The 26,607-nt window shown below is 49.6% G+C and overlaps 1 protein-coding gene across 3 annotated transcripts in view; it reads left to right on the top strand.

Moving 5' to 3' along the window:
- LOC137418756 (uncharacterized) overlaps positions 1 to 26,607 on the top strand; it is a 68,554-nt gene that overhangs the window by 22,227 nt on the left and 19,720 nt on the right. For 2 of the 3 annotated variants that reach the window (XM_078778324.1, XM_078778323.1), the window contains exon 3: positions 1,210 to 1,314. In XM_078778324.1, coding sequence (XP_078634450.1) covers positions 1,210 to 1,314 — 105 coding nt within the window. Of the gene's footprint in view, positions 1 to 1,209; positions 1,315 to 7,780; positions 7,862 to 26,607 lie in introns of those variants that run through there. The other variant, XM_078778325.1, reaches the window with a different exon arrangement.

The following is a 26,607-nucleotide window of genomic DNA, read 5'->3' as shown; positions in this document are numbered from 1 at the left end:
ATGTTTTTATGGCCGGATGCCCTTCCTGACGCCAACCCTTTTAGTCGCCTCTTAGGACACGCAGGGATACGGTGTACCTATTCTAAACCGGGGTACACACCGGGTCATAAAATAAAATGGAAAGTTCCCCCAAATATTCCCACAGGTCACAAGAACTGCCAGCAGCCCTCTTCTGGTGAAACTGCCAAAATCAAAACTCTCTGCTCACCTTCACTCTTTCTCTGTTCTGTTCTCCTACCTCTGGAACAAGCTCCATCACTCTCTTCAATCCCTCTCCTCTGTCCAGGTCTTAAAAACAGCTGTTCGCCACCATCTCTTTATCTTCCCCCCTCCAAAACCTTGATCTTTTCTACCCCTGTTAAAACACCCCAAATTCGCAATGATGGGGTCGCTTGGGGTGGAAAAGATCAGGGTTAGATAGAGAGCATGATCCGAGATTGTGATGAACAGCTGTCTTGAAGACTTAGAGGGAAGAATGAGATTGAAGAGAATGTGCAAGTTGTTTCCACAAGTGGTTGAAGAAGGGAAATGAAAGGGTGAAGGTGAACAGGTTTCCTGTATTTTGGGAATTTCACCAGTGGGGTGTTGCTGTGGGACGTGTTCCCTGCAGAACTGCAGAAACCTGGGGGGAGGAGGGGAGAGAGGGTGATGGGGAGGTGGGGGGCACAACGCATGGAAAGAGAAGACCAGAAAGGAGACAGGATAAGAAAGACACCCCACTCACCTGTCTGTGTCGTGAATGGGACAGGCCCATACAGGGGCGTTGATCGCGATTGAAAAGTGGGGGGAGACATTTTCTGGGAAAATAATTTTGAAGTGGCTGTGAAGAAGATGACGATGTTTTTTTTGTCATTTTCATGAATTTGATATAATCTAATACATAGTGGCCAAATTGATATGTGATATAAAATTTAAAATTGAATTGACGATATATCACGAAGTCGGAAGACTTCCTTTGAGGGAATGACACACAATTCCTCGAAAAAGAAAATCGACCAAGATACAAACTATGAAGGTACCTGCCAATCCATCACCTGTGGAGGATTTCACATCATTTAACACTCATTAATCCTTTGTGTGCGGCATCTTGTTTGTTTGTTTTCAAAACTTTCATTTAAAAACTACTTTAAAAAAAAACTATTTTAAGAGTATGAAAACCTATGCATGTGACACAAGATGCCTGCATTTAATAAAAGTTACTTTTTCCAGATTTCTTTGTGGAAGTGAAAGCTGAGCATGACATTGATGTACACCTGGATCGACCCGAACCCAAAGATGCCGAAGCTTCTTTTCTCAAGAACCATCCTCATGAAGGTTTCTGTCAATGTCGATACATTTTGATTCAAACAGTTTGATGATGAACTCTGGTGTTAAGAAAAAAAACATGACGTTATGATTTCATTTCTTTGAGAAATAACCATGATGGTAAATCAATTTCTCAAACATCAATTATCACATTTATCATTATATATAAAATATTTTAACCAACAATAATACACCTTCTTGTATCCTATTATTCTTAATTTGTACTATCGTCAATTCCGATTCAATTTTAATTGGACGCCTTTTATTAGCACCTATTATTATTTCGCCAGTAGGGTCACACGTGGGAATCCCATGGGCATGGACGTGTGTGACATTTGGACATATTGAGTTAGATGCTGCACCTGCACATTCAGTTTTACAAAATGATTCCTGGCAATTTATCAGATCCACAAATGATGTAATCTACACAATGTATTTACTTCTGATAATATGTGAATGCATGTGTGTGCATATCGGAAATACAGTTTGAAATATGTAATTACATCTCATGTAAAATGTGACCAAGAGCTCAAATCCTCGACTTGCCCGCCCCCATCCCTCCCACATCACGCACACTGCACTGGGGAGTGGGTCACACACAGGGGAGAGTGGGTCACACACGGGGGAGAGTGGGGGTCGCTTTACTCATCTCCCCTCGTTCTTTTCCAACTCCTCCTCACCCCTCCCCTCCTCCCCTAGTCTCCTCTCCCCCTCCCCCAGTCTCCTCTCCCTCTCCCCCTGACTCCTCTCCCCCTCTCCCATTCTTCTCTGCCCCTCCCCAGTCTCCTCTCCCCCTCTCCCAGTCTTCTCTCCGCCTCCCCAGTCTCCTCTCCCCCCTCACTCCGGCAGTTGTTCCAATCGAGCAGGTACGGCAAATATTAGAGGTAATTGAACTTTTCTCTTGGAGCAACACAGTGTAAATCTGCCCCCTTGTCCTGTTCATTCATTAGTGAATTGTTTTGCAGAACAGTACACGCATGGTGACGTCATCGTAATTGGCACCGCAATGATTATCTTCAACATTATTATCCGATACTTCATCCGGATTCATTACAGTTGCTCTTGTATATGTTTGCTGAACACACATTACCTTCCAATGTCCTTGTTGCTCAGCATCCCGTGCAAGTCTGCATACCTCTGCCAGGCTGAACAATTTAAGTTTTGGATCCCACTTTCAGGTCAGATCTGGGTCCGAACCCGACTCAAAATTGAATTCGGCTTGTTCTTGTCGCCTAACCAACACATCCACCTAGTTTATGTCGAAAATCGTCCACAACTTTAAATATCTTGCTGCATATATATCGGGCTGCGGTTTTGAGTTTTGTACAATAAAGGTTAAATTTCCCCCTCATAGTTTAGTCACACAACAACATGTAGCCTCGCGATAGTTCAGTTATCTCTTCGTATTTGTGAGCATAGTCCTTTTCCTGTGTTAGTTTTGCGTTGAGTAGAATAATGAGAGTTAGGTCCTTTTCATGGTTTCATTGCTTTATGCCGCCTAGCCTGGTGTTGGCTTAGCGGTTGGGGGTGCCGACTTGGGATCCTAGGATCCTGGGTTCGAATCCCGGTCGATCGCTGAATTAAGGCCAGGGGGGGTTGACTCAGCCTGTCATCCTTCTGAGGTCGGCAAATTGAGTACCAGCTTGCCGGGATGAATGATCACGGTGTGTACACCGGTTTAGAATAGGCACACCGTATCCCTGCGCATCGTAAGAGCGTGACCAAGGGTTGGCGTCAGGAAGGGCATCCGGCCATAAAAAACCTTGCCTCAAAACAGGGAACCATGATTGTCATGGGGCCCGCAAGGCTAACCCCTGCTCTAGCAGGGAAAAATGGCCTTAAAAAAGAATCATTCATTCATTCATTGCCTTATGCCGCCTCCATTGTCTTATGCCTCGTTATGCTGCCTTTGGCTTTTTGGCGCGAGTTAACACGAGGCAGGCCTGGCAGGTCGGGTCAGGACCGAATGAGGGCGGCGAAGAAGCTGACGGTAAGCGCAAGCCGCCAATCAGGGCTCAAAGGGAGTAGCTGCGGCAATGCGTCACATGGCGTGGTTGGAACGTTCGAGAGGGCTCAGGGCCTGGCAATAAAACCCGTCGCGCAAAGCCCCCACCAGAGTTATCAGTTCAGTGAGTGGAGTTTGGGCAGTGGAGTTCGGGGAGAGGTGAGCTTGTGCATTGAGCTATTGGAGAGGCGAGTATTGATGAGAGTTACGAGATCGGAGAAAAGACGCGCATGAACCAAGTATAAGCGCTCGTATTAAAGTGACGCTCGGTTGAGCTTGAGGTTGAGCCTCTATTGCATTGGGTGAGGAGGGTGATAGCGTGCCGGTGACTCAACGCGCTGTGGAAAGCTGCCGAGAGACGCGTACATCCCCTCCCACCTTCCTGCCTCATCATCTGCCCTTTTGTTCAAGAGACGTGCTGCGAGGATCCTTTTCTACCACCTGCCACGTGGGCGACGTTCCTGGACGACCGAGGCAGCGCATGAACACCATTCTACGTGCATTTCCCCTCTGTGAATGTGATCGGGCCCATGTCTGGTAATTAAGCATAAGACTGTTTAAGTTCTGCTCTGTGTCTGCTTTCTACCGACTTGTACATTGTGTAAATAATAGTAATTAAATCCTGGCTAAGCGTGGTACGAATAGAACCGCTCGAATCGGGTTCCAATACTAGAAAACTGCACGGACCATGCAGTACGCAATCCGCTTGGTGTACTCTAATTACACGTGGCTCGTGCGAGGCTTGCTTCCCCGCTTCCGTGGCGGCGCAGGTATTTAGGTACATGCGAGACTGGTCCCGAAACCCTACCTTGCGTTTGCCCGGAAGGGGCGTTTCAAGTCTCGGTTATGCTGGCCCAGAAAGAACAAGGGGCTTAATCTCCCCTTGGTAAGGGTAGGAAGGGCGGCGGAAAACCATAACAATTGGTAGTCAGGAGTGTGGATTTGGAACCTTGGACAAAATTTTTGGACACCAAAATTCTCGAAATTACGAGCGACCAAAATTTAGTTATTAAATCCAAAATTTTGTATTCGTACCATGGCTAGCCAAGGCGGTCGAATGCCGGTGGGGTTCGTAGATGGGGTAGATGATTAGGAAGAATTAATGACCCAGGACCCACAGGAAGAGCTGGTAGACGAAGGGAGAATTGAAGAGGGGCCGGCAGCAGGGGAAGAAAATGGGGCACCTCGCACATGGCGGCGGAAGCCGAGCCCACTGTACCAACGAGTTTTGACCTGCAGCAGTTCATGACATAATGCCTGGCATGCATGGCAGAGTCAATAAGGGACAGGAAAGAAGAGAGGAGGAACATTAAAAAAATGGGGGATCAATTGGCTAATTAAATTGACGCCATAAAATAATCCAGGTGTGAAGTGGGAAAAAATGATGGCAGAGTCAAAGAAGGACATAAAAAAGCAGGGGAGGACATAAGGCGCAGGTTGAGCGAGGAGGTCGCAATGGGACACGACGAGGTGACGCGGTGTGAGGAACGCGTGGAGAGTGAGGTAGAGCAGAGCGCAGCTAAGTTGACCGGGGCTATAGAAATCGCGACACAGGGTGTAGAGAAACCGACGGTTGCTGAATTGGACGAAAAAATTTTATGCGCGCCGGCGGTCGTCGAAGAAACAATGGAAATTGCAGAAACAATTGGGGCTGAAGAGACGGTAGAGTCGGAAACTAAATCACAGAGGGAAGAGAAGGAATGCACCCAAAGTTTGTATTTGCACCGTGATGTTGGGCTTGCTAACTCAATGGAAAGTTTACAGGTGCAGCCGGAAAAGGAGGTTCCCAAGGTGAGTAGAATTAATGGCGCGAATGTGTTTGGCGCGAAAGGGGTTTTGGCGCGCTTGGGAAAGAGATGAAGCCCGGACGGCCGCGGAAGGTCCATTGTGCGGTGTACGAGGACGACTGGTGCGCGTGTGAGAGAAAAGTGTGCACCGGAGCGTGAGTGTGAGTGAGGAAAGTGTATGACGGAGTGTGCACGAGAAGAGTCGTGGAGAAAAAGTGTGCGATGATTGGGTGTGTACTGGGAGAGTGCACACCCATTTGGTGTTAGACTGTTTGCGGGAAGAGTGTGTAACAGAGTGTGTGAAAGGTGTGAGTGTGCCTAGGTGTGCGAGTACGGTGTGCGAGGGAGAATGCACACCAGAGGACATGGAAGGAGAGTGTAACAATGTATGGGAGGCGCAGGGACGCCTCGGTGTGCGATTGCGGAGTGGGTCGCGAGTGGTGAGAACGCGGCTCAAGCATCGACACCGACCGGGGTAGCGTTTAGCGCGACGGATAGCCGACGTGAGCCCTCAGTGAGTTGTGGGCAGCAGGGATCGGCGGGGATCGTTGCCACGGTGGTTTCACAAGGACCACCGTGCATGACCCGTGCCGGGCCCCGCCCTGTATGGTTGGTGCCGCGCCGTGGCGGTAAAGGCGAACGGCGAGGTTCAAGGGGATGTATGAGAGTTTGGAGCCGCGCACCTTTGCGGGTGCGGTGCTCCGACCATGGGCGGTTGGGCTGTCGTGTGTGGGACCACGAGGCTCCACGCAGGGATGGAGCCCTGAACCTTGGCCCGTCCATGCCTTCTCCCCTGGATCGAAAATGCCGGACGTACACCCCATACAGTAGACTAACCACCCGCACGGATCGCTCGGCCCTGCGGGGCCGAGCCATGACAGTGTACATCCACATGGAGAGGCTTGAGTATAGTGGACTGATGAGGATAATGTTCCCTACGTGGAGGAATGGTAGTGTTACCATTCCTCACATGCTCAGGGCTCATGAGCATTAGATTAGGGGGATGGCAGTGTTAGGCACATGGGGGTGCCAACAATGGTTACCTCCATGGGGCACCGAAGCTAGCCGAGGGAGGGCTAGGATAATTGGTAGGGAATTAGAAGACTGTAGAGGACAAGATTTAAGTAGTGACATTGTACCTATAGTGGGGATGTAGGTAGCTTCGGTGGATGTTGATGACGAAGGGAGTGCATCGTTTAATGGGATGACGGGGAAGCACGAAGTTTAGGGGAAAAGCAGTTAGCGAGATGATGCTGTATGTATGAGGATAAATGGAATTGTGTTGGAGGTATGAGAGCACGAAAGGTGTGTGAGCACAAAAGGTGTGCGAAACAAAAGGTGTGTGAGCATAAGAGGTGTGCGAGGAATTTCGTGCACGAGACAAAAGGTGTGTGAGATAAAAGGTGTGGAATGCTTGGTGTGGGAATAAAAGGTGTGGAATGCATGGTGCGAAGGATTGAATGGGGGAAGAGTGGAAGCCATTCGTGAAAGCCTGGGGGGGGGGGGGGGGGGGTAGTGTAAATCCCGGTAGAGGGCATAGGCAAAATTTGTATGGATATTGACACCTGTGGTGCAGGTCGTGGCAAGTAGTGCTTTGGAGAGTGCATGAGTCGGTGACATGGCTGGGCGTGTGGCTTAATTGGTGCGTATGATTATTGGGGCACTCCGCCACTGGTAGTTTGTCGGCCAGGTGAGGCCGCAGGTAGGCTCTGGGAGCCAGTTAGGGTCGTTGTGAGTTGTTGAGTGGGGCCCGAGGATCCAAAGGAAGGACCCGGGTTGACCAATGCCAAGGTGGGCATCAGGGGGTAAAGTGCCAGGAGGGGCCTTCCCCAGTTAGTTAGTCGCAGGAGCAGGTAAGCTCGGGTGGCGACTTCAGTGGCGGAGGTGCGCAGGTAGTTGGACCTGCTGGTAGAGCCACACGACCCAGTCCCGCAATTGTGCAAGGGCACAGAGAAAAATTGGGGAGTGAGACCCAAATTTGGATGGCATCACAGAGTGGGCAATGGGAATTCGGTTTTTAGAACCACATAGTTTAAAGATGGCCATTTGACAGGGTACAACCCCGGTTAGTTTAAATGAGTTAATGTCAGTAGTGTAGTTAGGATGAGAAACCCCCTTCGCATCATCCACAGCCATTCACCAAAGAGGACGAAACTCCACACCAGGACCAAGTGAACTGTTTGAGTGTAAGACGCATCACGATGTAAGAGGACATTGTGTTTGTTCCATTCCTTCCTTCCTGGGAGGGATTGGGAGACGAATTTGGCATAGAGGGGGATATGGGTGACAAGACGTATGGACGAATTTGTAAATACAAGGAAGGGCTAGGGTTGTGTAAGCTGACGATGGGGGGTATGAACGGATAGGGACGAGCCTGCTCTGCTCGCTCTGCCGCACCCCTTGTGCTGCATTACCTTGTGTTGCTGTGTACCTTTGCTCCCTTTCCGCTTTGCTGGTCGTGCTTTGTCTCTCCCCCCACCCCAGGACCATTTTGGAGGTGGAACTGTGCAGCACCCCTGCTGCACTTTGTTGCACCTGTGCAGCCAAACTGCACAGCACTTTGCTGCCATATCCTTTTGAAAAACTTTGCTGCGCCTGTGCAGCACCTTGCTGCCACAAACACTTTGCTGAACCACACACATTATGGACCACAAGTTTTGTGGCCTGGCACCTCTGCTGTGCAGCACTTTGCTGCAAAATCATCTTGCATCATCGGACCACTTGTTTTGAGTGGCATGAATGTCACGCAGTCGGACCACATAAGGTTGGCCCTGCTTGGCAAAGAAATACAATAAAATAGTGTTTTGTGCATTTTTATTATGGTGTGCTAGGGACGAGAGGATTTGTGAGTTTAGTTAGCCCTGAAGAGCAGGAATGGCCTGTGTGCCAGTCCGGGGGCTAGCCGGTTTGATCGGCACACAGAAGAAGCAAGAAGCAAGCAGCAAGTGTTGTGAATTTATGAGTGTGTTTTGTGCTTTGCTGTACTTTCTTTCCCCTCCAATCTTCTCTTTTTGAAAAGGACAGGTCCTGGGTCATAGAACTGTAAATAAGTAAGTTTTTCTGTGCTTGTATATAAAATGCTGCCCACCGACTATGTATTTAGTTTGACAAATTCCGGATTCGGTTAATTGTGGGCGTGATTCTGTTAGAGTAGCTACTCAACGCAATAGTGGGGGCATATTTAGTGTTTTTAAACTGTCGCATACACAGGTTAGAGTAAATGTAAGGAGCAACCACATCTATATGTCACATGTAAAAGTAAAAGTTAATTTTCCAGATCATTCTCAAAACCGGTCGTTACAATTTTCTTAGGTTCGAATCGGGGACGAGTCTGATGAGGGAGAGGGGTAGTGTTGCGGTTTTGAGTTTTGTACAACAAAGGTTAAATTTCCCCCTCATAGTTTAGTCGCACAACAACATGTAGCCTCGCGATAGTTCAGTTAACTCTTAGTATTTGTGAGCATAGTCCTTTTCCTGTGTTAGTTTTGCGTTGAGTAGAATAATGAGAGTTAGGTCCTTTTCATGGTTTCATTGCCTTGTGCCACTTCCATTGCCTTATGCCACCTCCATTGCCTTATGCCTCTTTATGCTGCCTTTGGCTTTTTGGCGCGAGTTAACACGAGGCAGGCCTGGCTGGTCGGGTCGGGACCGAATGAGGGCGGCGAAGAAGCTGACGGGAAGCGCAAGCCGCCTATCAGGGCTCAAAGGGAGTAGCTGCGGCCATGCGTCACATGGCGTGGTTGGAACGTTCGAGAGGGCTCAGGGCGTGGCAATAAAACCCGTCGCGCAAAGCCCCCACCAGAGTTAGCAGTTGAGTGAGTGGAGTTCGGGCAGTGGAGTTCGGGGAGAAGTGAGCTTGTGTATTGAGCTATTGGAGAGGCGAGTATTGATGAGAGTTGCGAGATCGGAGAAAAGATGCGCATGAACCAAGTATAAGCGCTCGTATTAAAGTGACGCTCAGTTGAGCTTGAGGCTGAGCCTCTATTGCATTGGGTTATGCTTGTGATAGCGCGCCGGTGACTCAACGCGCCATGAAAAGCCGCCGAGAGACGCATACATCCCCTCCCACCTTCCTGCCTCATCTTCCCTTTTGTTCGAGAGACGCGCTTCGAGGATCCTTTTCTACCACCTGCTTGCCTTCATCGCGGGATGTGCTGGAACCGTGGAGAGCCACGCCGGGTGACGCCACCGTTCCTGGATGACCGAGGCAGCGCGTGAACACCATGCTACCTGCATTTCCCTTTTGTGAATGTGATCGGGCCCGTGTCTGGGAATTAAGCATAAGACTGTTTAAGTTCTGCTCTGTGTCTGCTTTCTACAGACTTGTAAATTGTGTAAATAATAGTAATTAAATCCTGTTATTCCTTTATTCGACCGTCTCGCGTTTTCCATCATTGACTACGCGTGGTACGAATAGAACAGCTCGAATCGGGTTCCAATACTAGAAAACTGCACGGACCACGTGGTACGCAATCCGCTCGGTGTACTCAAATTACATGTGGCTCGTGCGAGGCTTGCTTCCCCGCTTCCGTGGCGGCGCAGGTATTTAAGTATGTGCGAGACTGGTCCCAAAAACCCTACCTTGCGTTTGCCCGGAAGGGGCGTTTCAAGTCTCGGTTACGCCGGCCCAGAAAGAACAAGGGGCTTAATCTCCCCCTTGGTAAGGGTAGGAAGGGCGGCGGAAAACCGTAACAATCGTTTTTGGCCCTGTCACTCATTTGTGAAGAATCACTTAAAAGTGGTCTGATCTTGATCCAGATTCAAATCAAATTGAATTGATTTATCCTTGTCACACACTCAACCTGTCCACCAAGTTTCGTCCAAATCCGTACCTAACTTTTTGAGATATCCTGCTATAAATCGGTTTCAGCCCCATCTTTCAATGGTGAAGAATCATTTAAAAATATTCTCCGATCTGGATCTGCACCAAAATCTAATCATTTATTTCTTGTCATATTCCCAACTTCTCCTCCAAATTTTGTCTCGATCTGTCCACACCTTCTTGAGACATCCTGTTCAAAAACAGACAGACAAAGCCGGACAAACAGACAGTCAGGGGTGAAAACATGACCTCCATCCACCTTTGGTGTCAGAGGTAAAAATGATCTCATATATATATATATATATATATATATATATATATATATATATATATATATATATATATATATTTATATATATATATATATATATATATATATATATATATATATATATATATATATATATATATATAGATATATATATATATATATATATATATATATATATATATATATATATATATATATATAGATATATATATATATATATATATATATATATATATATATATATATATATATATATATATAGATATATATAGATAGATAGATAGATATATATACGTATATATATATATATATATATAGATAGATATATATATATATAGATATATATATATATATATATATATAGATATATATATATATATATATATATATATATATATATAGATATATATATATATAGATATATATATATTGTTACGGTCCGCGGATTAGATGTTATTTTTTACCGAGCGGTGGTGTAACCGCGGCCGAACAGTTGTTCCCCGGCTAAACCCGATTCACCCAAACGTTGGCCGTATCGCGCCACAGATACTCAATCTGGAAAACTCTAAAGCGACCGAATGCAAAGAGGAAGAAGAAGACGTACAGAAGAGTAACGGGGTTTATTATGTACACATACACAAGCAAGAAGAACAGTCACGATTATTTACAGGGGACATGAGATGCAGGCGACACAGTGCAAATTACTAGCTTATCTAACAGGCTTACTTAATACCCAGGACAGAACAAACGAAGACACAGACTTACGCGGGGAATTGCAGAGTGGATTGACTGGAAGGAGAGGAAAGTCCACTGGGTCCGGCAGCACGATCCGCATGTTCTGCAGCCGCCGTTCCTTCGCGGCCCTGCTCTGAACTGCCGTCCAGGCCCCTAAGTGGCTGGCGAGCGTTGTTGCTGCTGCTGCTATAGACGCTGCCGCTGCCGAGCAAGATGATGAATAGCAGACTTTTGCGCTTCCCTGGATGACCTCTGCTTTTGGACCTCACAACTCAGCTCTGCTCTGACGACCCAGCTCTTTCCTTTGCACCTCACCAAGCAGCTCAGCTCAGCCTTGGACCTTTTTGCAACTCTCCTGGACTCATCTGCTTGTCTCCTTTTCGCCACTCTCGGTGGGGGCTGATGCAACGGGTTTTATAACCCCCGCCCTTCACCCTTTGCGAACCTCCCCCAAGCATTCTCTCTCCGCCCTCTCAAGCCAAACCCCTTGTTCATGGTTGGTCGAGTGGGGCTGGCTCACTCCTCCCCTCTCTGACAAGGTGGGGACCCGCCTTTCTTCCCCAACCCTGCTTCGTGGTCAATGGCGGCTTTGGAGGGGATGTAATTGCCAAATTGAGGCTTGGCCATTACGAAAGGGGAAATGGAGGTTTTTGGGAATGGGAATGAAGGGAATCTATCTCTTTTACTCGGTGCAATGGAGTGTCATTTTAATGGAAGACAAGGCCTTACCCTAAAACACATAATCAGGATATAAACTGCTGAACAAGGGTTTTATCGGGTCCTGCAATGTGGTGTTTCATAGAATAACTACCGGGACGCCCTTTTTAATTTTACACAACACTGGAGGCAGGAGGCGCAGAATAAACAATAATAATAATAAAGCACACAATAAAAAAAAAATACAGTCCTCATATCCACAACACTGCACCCTCCTCCTCTTAGGCACGCCCCGGGCCTACAACTTTTATATAGTGTGACACGTAGGTGTAGTTCCCTCTACTTTTAACCTGACCCTGAGTGCGACAGTTTTAAAACATAAATAAATGTGTCCCGCTGCTCCATTGCACCCTGCCTAACAGACTCACGCCCACAGTTAACCGAATTGCGGAATGGTCTTCAAACTACACACTGACGGTGGGGAGCATTATTTACAATTGACGCTACTTTTATTTACAAAACTAACCCAGGACCTGTGATTGTTCTTTCTGGGGGGGAGACAGTCTGCTCTGCATCGACGCACCATTAAAGCACCCAAAACGCACCAATACACCCTCAAGCACCAATCGGTGCAGTCACCACAGTTCATCAATAAAAATAAACCAACAACCCCTAACCCTGCAGGTGGTCTCTTGCTCTTCGGCTCCCTCTGCTGGCTATTATTATTTGTTCTTCCAGATGTTGTCTTTTCTTTGCTGGCGGCCTATTTGTGATAATAAAATGCACCTCACGTGTCCGTTTTATTTTTCTTTATTTATGGCCCACAGGGCCGACTACGTGTGGTTCACCTGTGGGGCATCGGTGCCCTGTGGCCAAGGTCTGCCAGCAAGATTTCGGGCCCTCATGGCCGGTTCCAGCAGAGGGGCCATGCCCCAACCCATGGGGTCCATCAGTGGTGCTCGGCCACAGACATGTGGTCCATAATGTGGTGCATCGATGCAGACAGCTGGTTCTGGGAATTTCGGGCGCGCAATGGCCGACTCACGCACGCTCCCCTCGGCGCCCAATGGCGCACAGGTCATGTGGGAGACAAAAGGGGGAAGACAAATGAGCGAGGGGTAAGGTCACAAGGGTACACATCAATAAGGCAATGCAAGGCGGAATGCGTATGGAGAGCGAAGTGAGAAAGCTCGTCCCTACCGTACGTCACCCCCCTGTCACCTACACTACCCTTGCCCTTACCCCATACGTACAAAATCTACACATTACAAATTTGTCACTACTGTCACGTCTCCCCATATTTCCCTTATACCAAATTCGTCTCCACAATCCCTCTATCCAAAATTTGCCATCACCCAATTCGTCATCAATCCTCATAAGGAGGAAGAGATGGAACATCAAGCACAATGTCACACCCACGTCATGATGCGTCTCACAATCCAAAACATTTGCACATAAAAATAATAAAAACAACCTGGCATGGTGTGGAGGTACGTCATCTCAGGTGAGTGGATGTAGATGGTGCGAGGAGACTCCAATCCTAACTATCCTCTAAATGACTTTAACACACTTTACACTACCCGGGGTCTCTCCCTGCCAATCCATTGGCCAACTTACACTATGGGTTCTAAAAACCAATTCCCATTGACCAAACTGTGGTGCTTCTCAATTTGGGGTCTCACCCCCCGATTCATCTCCCGGTGCCCTTGCACAATTTCTGGGCTGTGACGTGTAGCTCTCCCAGCAGGTCTACCCACCTGCACACCTCCACCACTGTAGTTGCCACCCGAGCTTACCTGCTCCTTACCTCACCTATCTAACTGGGGAAGGCCCCTCCTGGCTCTGTCACCCCACTCGGTGCCCTCTGGCACTGGGCTACCCGGGTCCGTCCTCCGGATCCTCGGGCCCCATCCACAACTACCGGCTTCCAGAGCCCACCTGCGGCCTCACCTGGCCGACATCCTCACAGTGGTGGAGTGCCCAAACCAACTACACACACTAACAGGCTACACGCCCAGCCATTTCCACAACACTAATGCACCCATCCAAATACCATTCTTTCACCTCACACCACAGATGCCAATATCCAACCACAATTTACCTATACCCTCTACCTAACACTTACACTACCCGCCCCGGGTATTCGTGATGGGGGTCCACTCTTCCCCCATTCACACCTTCGCACCATCCACTCCACTCCACAGTTTCCATCCTACTCACTCCACGACCATCCATTCCAATACTCCATTTATTCCACACTCCATGTTCCTCATACCTGTTGTTGCACACCTGTGCACTCACACCTGGTGCCACTTGCACCCTCCTCCTCTTCCTGGACCAGTTGGTCAACACAACACACATCACCATCACCATCACTCAAACACTGCTCCATACACCTGTTCAGTTGTACACCTGTGCAATCACACCTGTTCCTTACACACTTTTCACAATACACTTCCGAATACACCTCCAACACTCACACGGCATCATCTCATCTAACTACTCCCCTCTGAAACTCGCGCTTCCCAGTTGCCCCTTTAAACTATTGCGCTCCCTCGTCATTATAATCCACACTAAGCTACCTGCGTCCCCACCACAGGTGTCATTGTCCCTAACTAATCTTAACGTCACCTAATGTCAATCTTCTAGGGCCCTACACACGATATATCCTAACCCTCCCGGGCTACTTTTCACTGCCATAGACCCCATAACTCGTGCTCCTTTGCCCCCCCCCCCCCCCCCCCCGCTGTGAGGGATGGTGGATTGGCCATCCCATCACATGGGGCATCTCTTACTATAAATTTTGCTTGTCCAATTTCCACAAATCAAAAATTTTCCAATTACTGCCAATTCTACTCACTTTTCTAAATTTCGGATCAAAAGCACTATCACTATTATCATCATCACAGTCCGCTATATCCTAGCCTCGGTGCGTCATGACATCATTAAACTCGGCTTCGTAAAGCCGAGCAATGAATTCGGGTGGTTTGGTCGCCTGCAGGTTGGATCCGTCCGGCTTTCGGTTCAAGGGAGGTGGTTTGGTCGGGCCGAGATTCCACGCACCATCTCGGCGCGGCACCTTGCGGTCCCGGGCCCGATGACCGAGGCTCGCCCGATCGGAACCCCGTTCCCCGCGAGGGGGCACCGTTCCGCTTCCTCCCACTCGCCCTTGAACCGGACCGGTCGCCTCGCCCGCCAAGGCCCGGACTTGACCGTGCAGGGCGGGGCCAAGCCCGAATCGGCAACGACGCTTCGAAGAGAAGCGACGCAGCATCGATCCGCACCGGGCCTCGCACCCAACAAAGCACACCGCGCCCCGAGTGCTCGCATCGGCTATCCGTCACCCTAACCGCTAACCCGGTTACCGTCGATGCTTCACCTGCATGCTCACACGCATACGCTACCCCTTTCACCCTCACCAAATCCGGCGTTCCAACTCCGTCCGTACATTCCACCAACGCACTCCCTGTTACAAACCACGCCTCTCGCGCACACTCTTGCCCACACTCGCCGCTCGCACACCTCGGTCCACACCTCTCCTCCGTTACGTCCTCCGTAACACTCACCATGGGCGTGCACTCTGGCATCCACCCACTAACGCGCTCAGATGGGCTCTCCCACACTCGCGCTACCACCAACTCAGGTGTGCTTCCTCGCACACCCTCAACCATTCCAAGCGTGCATTCTCGCACCCGCTCCACCACCAACTCACTCTCCGGGTCACTCTCACCCTCGCACGTACACTCCGTACACCCCGACGTGCATTCTCGCTCGCACTCGGTTTCACTCCCACACTTTATAACACACCCACTCGGCGACGCACACTTTTTTTTCACACGCGTGCCATTTTCACTCACACGGGACCCTTCACCAACGCCCGGGTGCCATATCGATCCCAATCGCGCGACAATTCTTTTGTCGCCAAACATCCTCCTGCAAAATCTACCCGCACAATATACAGCACGACTCACCTGGGGGATCCTTTTCTCCACGCGAACCTGCAAACTTCCATTTGGATTAGCGAGTACATCATCATGATTTGAGCAGGGACTTTGTACATATTCCATTTCTTCCTCCCGCCGCGAGTGGTTTTCTAAGTCCCGGGTCTCTTCAATTTCAATGCCCACTTCCACTTTTTCTTTACTCACCTCGACGACCGTTGGTTTTAATGAAATTCCCTCTACCTCATCGGTCGCCGGCTTTTCCAAACCCCGTGTCGCGATTTCTACCCCCGTCATTGTACCCGCGCTTTCCTCCGCTTCGCTCAACCAGCGCTTCTCGACCCGCGTTACCTCCTCGTGCACCCCTGGGACCTTCTCGCCCACCATGCGATCCATGGTCTCCCCACATCCTTGCATGCGGTCACCCATTCTGTTCGCAATTTTGCCGATTCGCTCCATTTTGCTTCCTAGCCTCTCAAATTTAGCTTCTAGCCGTTCCCCCATTTCTCCCATTTTGCCCCCCATTTCGCTCATTTTGCCCCCCAATTCGTCCCTCATTGCCCCCAATTGCTCATTCTGAGCCTCCATCCGGTTCCCCAATTCATTCCTCAGGTCTTCACTTGTCTGGACCATGAGTGCCTTTATTTGTATCATAAAGAGGTCCCAATTCACCGGTGCTGCTATGGTCACGGGCGCCGCCAGATTTGGTGCCGCTGTAACCGCGTGCGCAAAGGCGCCATTTTGTGCGCCCGTAACCTCGTGCGCGAGAGCGCCATTTTGCGCGTCTGAAACCTCCGCAACCCCATTGCCATTTTTCTCCTCATTGCTCCCCTCCATTTGATCCTGGGTTACTCCTAACCCCTCTTCTAGCTCACCCACCTGCATCCGATCGCCTTGACCAGCCATGGCGCGATTTCAAAATTCGGGTTTTGCTTTAAAACAACACAAATTTCGGTGGTTCCAAATTTTGACCAAATTTTTTCTAGCTGTTTTAAAAATTTGGTTCGGGCCTCGTATCTCACTCCCCGACACCAATTTGTTACAGCCAATAGTACAATTGGTGTTCCAAAATTTGGGCTAAATAAATTTCATCCCAGGTTCGAATCCCAACTCCTGACTACCAATTTGTTACGGTCCGCGGATTAGATGTTATTTTTTACCGAGCAGTGGTGTAACCGCGGCCGAACAGTTGTTCCCCGACTAAACCCGATTCACCCGATTCACCCAAACGTTGGCCGTATACTCAATCAGATACTCAATATCACAGATACTCAATCTGGAAAACTCTAAAGCGACCGAATGCAAAGAGGAAGAAGAAGACATACAGAAGAGTAACAGGGTTTATTATGTACACATACACAAGCAAGAAGAACAGTCACGATTATTTACAGGGGACATGAGATGCAGGCGACACAGTGCAAATTACTAGCTTATCTAACAGGCTTAATACCCAGGACAGAACAAATGAAGACACAGACTCACGCGGGGAATTGCAGAGTGGATTGACTGGAAGGAGAGGAAAGTCCACTGGGTCCGGCAGCACGATCCGCACGTTCTGCAGCCGCCGTTCCTTCGTGGCCCTGCTCCGAACTGCCGTCCAGGCCCCTAAGCGGCTGGCGAGCGTTGTTGCTGCTGCTGCTGTCGACGCTGCCGCTGGCGAGCAAGGTGACGAATAGCAGACTTTTGCGCTTCCCTGGATGACCTCTGCTTTTGGACCTCACAACTCAGCTCTGCTCTGACGACCCAGCTCTTTCCTTTGCACCTCACCACGCAGCTCAGCTCAGCCTTGGACCTTTTTGCAACTCTCCTGGACTCATCTGCTTGTCTCCTTTTCGCCACTCTCGGTGGGGGCTGATGCAACGGGTTTTATAACCCCCGCCCTTCACCCTTTGCGAACCTCCCCCAAGCATTCTCTCTCCGCCCTCTCAAGCCAAACCCCTTGTTCATGGTTGGTCGAGTGGGGCTGGCTCACTCCTCCCCTCTCTGACGAGGTGGGGACCCGCCTTTCTTCCCCAACCCTGCTTCGTGGTCAATGGCGGCTTTGGAGGGGATGTAATTGCCAAATTGAGGCTTGGCCATTACGAAAGGGGAAATGGAGGTTTTTGGGAATGGGAATGAAGGGAATCTATCTCTTTTACTCGGTGCAATGGAGTGTCATTTTAATGGAAGACAAGGCCTTACCCTAAAACACATAATAAGGATATAAACTGCTGAACAAGAGTTTTATCGGGTCCTGCAATGTGGTGTTTCATGGAATAACTACCGGGACGCCCTTTTTACTTTTACACAACACTGGAGGCAGGAGGCGCAGAATAAACAATAATAATACTTTACTTTACTTTTACACAACTTTTACACACACACAACACACAACACACAACACACTTTTACACAACACAACAATAACACAACTTTTACACAACACTGGAGGCAGGAGGCGCAGAATAAACAATAATCTATCTATAATTCCAGTAATCTCTGTATGTCTGTATGTATGTCTGTGTGTCTGTGACCGCTGTTTCTCGACAACCACGGGTCCGATATACTTGAAACTTGCCAGGTATATTGCTGGGGACCCGAGGATGTGCCTTTTCAAGGTTTCATATTAATCGGACAAGTAGTTACCGAGCTATGTCCAAAAAACGATTCAACCAATCAGAGAGCAGCGAGTTATCACGTGTGCCGAACGTGGCGAACAGACTCTGCCTCGGACGGCACATTTGAGAGCGTATTCATTTATTTCACGTTGGCAAACTATGTTGCCGCTATGTTGGCGTTAAACTATGTTTTAAAACTAATTAAAACTAATTTGCGATTCTTTCGCTTTCCTGCGCGTTTGTGCACGCTATGGCGATTTCTTTACCAAACTCCGCAAGCCGTTCGCTTTGGACCAAACCATTTCATGTAAATAGAGGGGGGGGATTGTCACCGTACTCGCAAGCCGTTCGCTTTGGACCAAACCATTTCATGTAAATAGAGGGGGGGGATTGTCACCGTACTCGCAAGCCGTTCGCTTTGGCTTTGCGAATGGACCAAACCATTTCATGTAAATAGAGGGGGGGGGGGGATATAATTTTAGATATATATATAGTACGGGCATGCCCTAGTAATAATAAAGCACACAATAAAAAAAAAATACAGTCCTCATATCCGCAACAATATATATATATATATATATATATATATATATATATATGTATATATATATATATATATATATATATATATATATATATATATATATATGTATATGTATATGTATATGTATATATATATGTATATGTATATATATATGTATATGTATATATATATGTATATGTATATATATATGTATATGTATATATATATATATATGTATATATATATATATATTGTTACAGACGCGGTTTTAGATGTTAATTTCCCGAGCGGTTTGGTATTACCGCGTCCGAACAGTTACTCCCCGATTCCACCCGACGTTGACTAGATCGCACCGCAGATATTCAATCGGGAAACCTCTAAAGCGACCGAAAGAGAAGGAAAAGAGAAGAAGACAGAGTACGGAGGAAGAACAGATTTATTATACACACACAAGCAAAAAGAAAGAGCGACCAAAATTATTTACAAGCAATGGATGGAAAAAGTAGTCACACAGTGCATCGTTAGCTTATACTATTCATTTTACTTAACCCCAAGACAACGAGTAGGACAGACGACGTTCACACTTACACAGGGGATATTGCAGGCAGGTAGGGCTTGAGGTGGATTGCTGGAGAGGGAGGCAGGTTCGGAGGCAGCAGCTCTCAATTCCTCGTGCTTTTGGCGGGAAAACCCTCCGTCGCGTATCCGCTGCTGTAGACGTCACGCGCTGGCTCGGCACACTTGCTCCTCTCCTTCTGGCGGAGCCGTCTCCCTCCTTTCAGCGCGTCTCTCCAAAGCTGGTTTCCTTTCCGAGTACCTCTCCTCTTTGGCTTGGAGCGTTTCGCATCTCACCGCTCCTCTTGGTGTCGCCTCTTCGCTCATCTCCCAGGTCATCTGGTGAAGCAGTCCCTTACAGTCGCTTTTATAACTCCGGGCGGAATCAAGCCGCCGGCTGCGAGGGCACGCCTACCGGGTCGCTCACCGCGGTGCTGATTGGCCATGCGACCCTCTGGCTCACTCCTCCCCTCTATGACGAGGTGGAGACACGCCTTTCTTCTCCGAGATTAGCACATGGGCAATGGCGGCTTGCGGGATTGAACACAACTCGCACCCTTTTGAAAGGAACTTTGGAGAGCGGAGATGATTTGGGGAAATTGGAAGGGCCTACGCTTATTTTGTTTGATACAATGCAAAGTCAATCTAGTGGGAAACACATATTTAGCCTACATGGAATAAGGAAATACACTATTTAAAAATATATATCGTGGCCTGCGTGTAAGTTTCATGGAATTAACTAGGAGGATGGCTGCGACCATTATTTACATTAACAGGGTGTTACCATACTTTTGTAACGTTCACATTGTAACGTTTTCACATTCGTTACACTTCCTCCAAAATTGTTACACTTCTCAAAAAACCGTTACACTTCTCAAAACCGTTACAATATATATATATATATATATATATATATATATATATATATATATATATATATATATATATATATATATATATATATATATATTTACGGATCGCGGTTTAGATGTTATGATGGGCCGAGCGGATGGTCCACCGCGACCTAACAGTTCCCCCGATTCTTCCCCAACTCACCCGATTCACCCAGACGTTGGCCAAATCGCGCTACGCTAAATCAATGATTGGAAAGGACACAATGACTGGGATAAATGAAACGACGCAAGGGGTACAGTTCTCAAGACCTCTGGAGGAGTATATAATTAGTGGTGGAGAAAAGGGGTAGATTACAAGGTTGAGTGAGGTAAAAGACACAGAAGAGATAGGCACTTAGATACAATCTTATCTATCCCAGACAGACCACAGACAAACGAAACAAGGCTGACTTACACAGGGATTGATGGCAGGGAAGGACAGGTCGGTTGATAGCACAAGGTGCACCTTGGCTCGGAGACAGGATCAAGCATGGTCCAAAAGATGCAGGGAGGCCTCACAGCGCTCGGAGGTGGCGTCTTTCTTTCTCCAAGCTCAGCGCGCATCTGACGTCACCTCCCTCTTCCTGCGCATGCTCAGCGGGGAGTCACACGCCCTCGGCTGGTTGGCTCCGCCCCAGATGGGACCGGTCCGCCGCTCCCATTGGGTGCGGGGGTTACCGGGCTCCGCCCTTGATGAGGAGTTGACAGCGAGCCCCTACGTGGTAACCCCGTCGAGCACATGTTCGATGGCGGCTCGCTGGGAAGGCCTCATGCCCTCCCAACACCCCCTACCAACCAAGCCGGAGTGAGGACGCGCACTCCCCGCGCCCGCCGCCGTTGTTGTTGTTGTTGTTGCTGAACCGTGAGGAAGAGCTGCGGGGAGGTATTGGGAGGTCCTAAACTTCCTAACAGTGCCATACAATCACATTCTGGTGCAACGAAGAGTCAGAATTAATGGAAACGAGTCCTTAACTGACATAGACTAAGAATAACTAGCAAGATGTCCTATAGTTGTCTTACATGAGATGCGGTGAACCTGGGTGCGACATTTAATGGGGGAAATAGGGGGAGGTCGGGTCTACAGAGTGTTGTTTACAGAAAATGGGACTAGGGAATGGGGGATTGGGGATAGTTGGGAAGTATTGAGGAAATAGGGGAATATTTACAAGCGGATATGGATGGATGCAAATCCCATATCCGCAACATTGCACCCTTCTCTACCTCGGGGCGTCCCGACCCGATAAATTTTTACCTACGTTAGTGTGGCACTCAGATGTAGTTCCCTCTACTATTAACTCAACCCTGAGTGCGACAGTTTTACAGATGTTCACAAATGAGTAAATATGTCCCCCTGCGACGTTGCACCCTTCTCCTAACAGAAACACACCCACAGGATAACCGAATCGCGGAAAGCATCCTCAAACTAAACATACAGCCGGTAGGGAGCATCATTTATACAAGACTGATATTTACACTATGATCCAGGACCTGTTCTTTGAGGAACACATGCAGATGTTATGCATAGAGAGAGCACGCATGCCAACATCGATACACCAACCCACGAGTGCCCTGTGGCCCTACGGCCTTTAATAATGTGCAGAGCACCCCATCCAAGCACCAAAAGCACCACCCCATACACACAGTCAGCACCATCCGGTGCACCAATAAAGTGTTCAATAAAAAAGGCACAATCAAGTGTCTATGGTCACCGGTGGTGTCGCAGCCAGACGATGTTCTGCCGCTGGTCTTGCCTTCTTGGAGTGCACTTGGCCTTCTGGCTTCTTTAGAAATAAAGAAAGGCGCCAACCGCGTCCATTTCTAAATTGTGGCCGTCAGGGGGGCCAACTAAAAGTGGCTCACCTGTATGGCATAGGTGCCACGTTGACCCAGAGGTCCATCAACGGGTGGTGCTTGCCCGCAAAAGAACTGCGGTCCATGGTGGGCGGCCACAAAAATTGCGGTCCATATGGTGTATCGATCCAGTTAGCAAGCAGCGGAAGTACAGGCCCCCAACTGCGGAGCCAGCACATCTCTCTCCTCTCTCTCTGCCCCAAAGCCAGATCCTCGGAGGTGGGAGACAAAAGAAGACAAGTGAGTAAGGTGGTAAGGGCGCAAAAGTGCATGCAATATAAGGTAATGCACACTGGGGGCACATGGGAACCAGGTGAGACAGGTACGTTCCTACCGTACGCCCCCCCCCCCCCCCACCAGGTAACCTACATTGCCCCTCCCTTACCCCTTACTGTATCCACAAAACACAACACTACTCATAAACATCTACTTTACACATCAACAAACGTCCCTACTGTCTTCCCCGTTCCTCCCATAAACCAAATTCGTCTTCTCTCCCTCCTAACCAATCAAATTTGCCATTTCCAATTCTCATCAAAATTTGCCATCTCCAACTCAACATCAAAATTTGCCATCACCAATTCATCATCAGTCCCTCCTAAGGAGGGAGAGATGGAATCACCCCAATGTCTCATCCACGTCGTGATGCGTCTCACAAATCCACACAGCAATTCTCCTTTCCTGCAACACAGAACAAAGGAACACAGGTGTGGAGTCATCATCATCACCTCAGGTAAGTGGCTGCGTATGGTGCGACAGGTTCATCAATCCTAACTATTTCCTAAATGACTTTAACAACTTTACATTACCCGGGGTCTTTCCCTGCCAATCCATTGGCCCTCTTACACTATGGGTTCTAACAACCAATTCCCATTGACCAAACTGTGGTGCTTCTCAATTTGGGGTCTCACTCCCCCGATTCATCTCCCGGTGCCCTCGCACAATTTCTGGGCTGCGACGTGTAGCTCTCCCAGCAGGTCCACCCACCTGCACACCTCCACCACTGTTGTTGCCTACCGAGCTCACCTGCTACTCACCCTAACCTAACTAACTGGGGAAGGCCCTCTCGCACTCTCACCCCCTCAGTGCCCTCTCTGGCACGGGCTGCCCGATCCACACCCGGGATCCTCAGGCACCCACTGACACTAACGGCTCCCAGAGCCCACCTGCGGCCTCACCTGGCCGACATCTAACAGTGGCGGAGTGCCCAACCATTCACACTCATACTAACAGGCCACACGATCAGCCAATTTCACCACACCAATGCACCCATCCACAATACCATTCTGCAACCGCACCACAAATGCCAATATCCAACCACAATTTACCTATACCTTCTAACTATTCTTTAAACTACCCTCCCCGGGTACTCGTGAAAAGGGGTCCACTCTTCCCCCATCCACACCTTCGCACCATGCACACCACTCCATACCACTTACTCCAACTCTCTCCACACCACTCATTCTCTGCTCCATATATTCCACACACCTGTACTTGCACACCTGTGCCCTCATACTTGGTGGCGCCTGCACCCTTCTCTCCCCCAAGCGCATTCGCGCTGATCCACAACACTCACTACTCATACACTGCTCCACACACCTGTCCAGTTCTCACACAGCATCATCTCATCTAACTACTCCCCTCTGAAACTTGCGCTTCCCAGTCGTCCCTTTAAACTATTGCGCTCCCTCGTCATTATCATCCACTCTAATCTACCTGCGTCCCCACTACAGGTATCAGTCACTATCTAAACCTTAACGTTACCTAATGTCATCTTCGCTAGATCCCTACACACAATATCCTAACCCACCCAGGCTAGTTTTCACTGCCATACACCCCATAATCTATAGCGCATTTGCCTCATTCATGGGAAGGGTGGCAGGGATGCCACCCTTACCCACCGGGCCCATCGCTCATCAATCCCCCAGTCCTCTGGCACTAATAAGCCCCCCCTTATTCAGAGGTACTGGGTCCCGCCTCGGCATCTAAAGCCGAGGCAATCCACGGGGCGCCTGCTCGCCGGTGTAAGGCCTTCTAGTTTCCTGTGGTCTGGCGGGGGGCTGTCTGGGGTCGGCTAACCTGCTCCCCCCTGGGCGGAGTTAAGGACCTCAACCGCCGGGGATCATCCCGGCGTGTGGCTCCACAGTGCCGCGCCAGGTGACCCAGATGGTTGCAAGTATAGCACCTCACCTGATAAGGTGCTTGTCTCCGGAATTCCAAATTTCCCCCCCTGAAGGTCCGAATTGGATTACCCGCTCGTGGTCCACCACGGGCCACCTCCGGGGCCGCCTGCCATGGTCCAGGTCCCGCCAGGCGCTGGTCCACCAGCCTTCGGACCATGCCCGCCAGGTCTGGACTCACGTCGGGGGCGGGTCCCCTAAGGGGTCCGCCCTCCATCGGGGGTCCCACCTGGCGGACCGCCATTGCGTGACGCTCGCTCCCCCGGGCCAGGGGCCTCGCTGCTTCCCAACGGGCCGCAGCGTCAGCCGCCTTTCTCAGAGTCTGCGGGCGCCACATGGCGAGCTGTTGCCAGAGCTCAATATCCGGGAGGGCTTGGATAAAATGGTCCAGCGCCAGGCTTTCCCGGGAATCCGCTGCCATGCCAGCATGTGCGATCCCCACTGCGCGGCGAATGTCGTGGGCAAGTTCCCCGATGGCTTCCTGGGGCTTGCGTTTTCGCAGCGCGAGCTGAGCTTTAACAAGCTCGCTCTGCTGTTCAATGCCGAATCGATCAATTAGGGCGTCGTGGAGGGCTGGCAGGGTGAGAGCACCCAGTGGTAATGCCGTCAGCACCTCCGCCGCCGCGCCGCGCAATGCGGCCACCAGGTGTACTCACCTTCATCCTCACCCCAACCGTTGCCCTTACACACACAGTCAAACTGCGCCAGGTACGCGCGTAGATCACTCTTGCCGTCATACGGCGCGAGTGGGACCTTGTGGGACCACCTCGTATGCGAGTCGTTGCCCGCCTGCCGGACCCCGTGCGTCGCCCCTTGCGGGGTCAGTGCGGGGCCGAACCGGCCGGGCCCCCACAGTACATTACCCCCAAGGGGCTCCCGTGCCTCCCCTGTCCCTCTAAAAACTACCCCTGTTGGTGTCGATGCATGGGTCACACTTCCGCAACCCGCTACCCATTCCATACCACCACAACCTTGCTCACTCACACCTCGCACCTCTCCCATCACCGGACCCTCTCGCTCGCACCCTCGTTCCATACCCTCCGGACCAGGCATACACCTCACTCTTGGCCTCTCACGAACATCCGGGTCCATCTCGACCCCCAAGCTTATTAAATCACCTGGCTCATCATACGCACGACCATATTGGTCACCACTTACACCGGGTCCTCTTTCTCTTCGCTTCTCCTCCATCACCTGCGAATCCCTCATCCGGTTAATGAGCACATCATCACGATCCGAACACAGACTTTGGACCAATTCTTTTACTTCCTCTTTTATCTCTTTCTTATCCTCTCTCCGTCGCTTCTTAATTTCGCTCACCCCTTCTTCCACTTCTTCTAATTTCTGCTTCATCTCCTTCATCTCCTCGTGCGCCCCCTTAAGTTCTTCCTCTAACTCCACCTTATTTTTTTCTATGTGCTCCCGCACCTCCCGCTCTTTAACCTCCATCACCTCTACCACCTTGTTCATTTTCCTCGTCAGGTCCTCATGTACCGTCTGACACTCTTTTTTAATTACCCCTACGTCCTTTTTCATCTCCTTCTGTGTCGATTTTAAACCCTCTATTACCGCTGTGTTCTTCTTTACCTGGTCCCCCAACTCCTTTTGTCCCACTGTCAGTTGTTCTACTCCCAGCGTCAACTCCTCTATACCACCTTGCAATTTTACAGTCCCCTTTCTCACCTCCTTCTCCATGCGCTCCTTACAGTGCCTCACCTCCTCGTGCACTCCTCCGACCTCCTCACTCACACCTCTTCTGATCTCTTCTCCCATCACTTGCATCTCCTGCCCAGATGCCACCCTCATCTGCTCCATTTCCTCCCTGTGAGCATCCAATTTAGTTTCTACCCCCATTCTGACCCCCTCTATCTGCTGCCCCATTTGGTTAACTTCCCTTTCCGCTTGGTCCCTCATGTCCCTCAATTTGCCTTCCATACTGTTTTCTAACCCCTCTAACCCCTTTTGCATCCCTTCCATTTGATTCTCTTGAGCGGCCATTCTGTTTTCTACCCCCGTTAACCCCTTTTTCACCTCTTTTATCCCATTGTCTAACCCCTCAAATTTCTTGTCTAATCCCTCACCGGTACCCCTCGCTTCGTCCCTCATTACCCCCATTTGGCCCTCCAATCGCTCACTCTGAGCATCCATCCGGTTCCCCATTCCTAAAATTTGGTTTCTCATCCCCCTGTTCTCTTCCCTCTCCTCATCCGCCTTGACCATGAAGGCCTGCATCTGCTGCATGAATAGGCCCCAGTTCATTGGTGCTGCGGCCGCTGCTACGGTCACGGGCGCGGCAAAATTTGGTGCCGCTACACCCACGTGCGCGAGGACGCCATTTTGCGCGCCTGAAGCCTCGTGCGCGAGGACGCCATTTTGCGAACCTGCCGCCCTCACTGCTTCGCTCTCCTCTTGTCCCTCAATTTGGTCCTGGATCGACCCTGCCTCACTCTCCTCTACCGGAACCCAGCCGTCTTGATCTGCCATA

This window comes from Myxine glutinosa, chromosome 5 (assembly GCF_964187855.1).
Source record: "Myxine glutinosa chromosome 5, kmMyxGlut1.1, whole genome shotgun sequence".
NCBI lineage: Eukaryota > Metazoa > Chordata > Myxini > Myxiniformes > Myxinidae > Myxine > Myxine glutinosa.
Note: the sequence above shows the minus strand (reverse complement) of the source record. Positions and strands in the feature narration are given on the sequence as shown.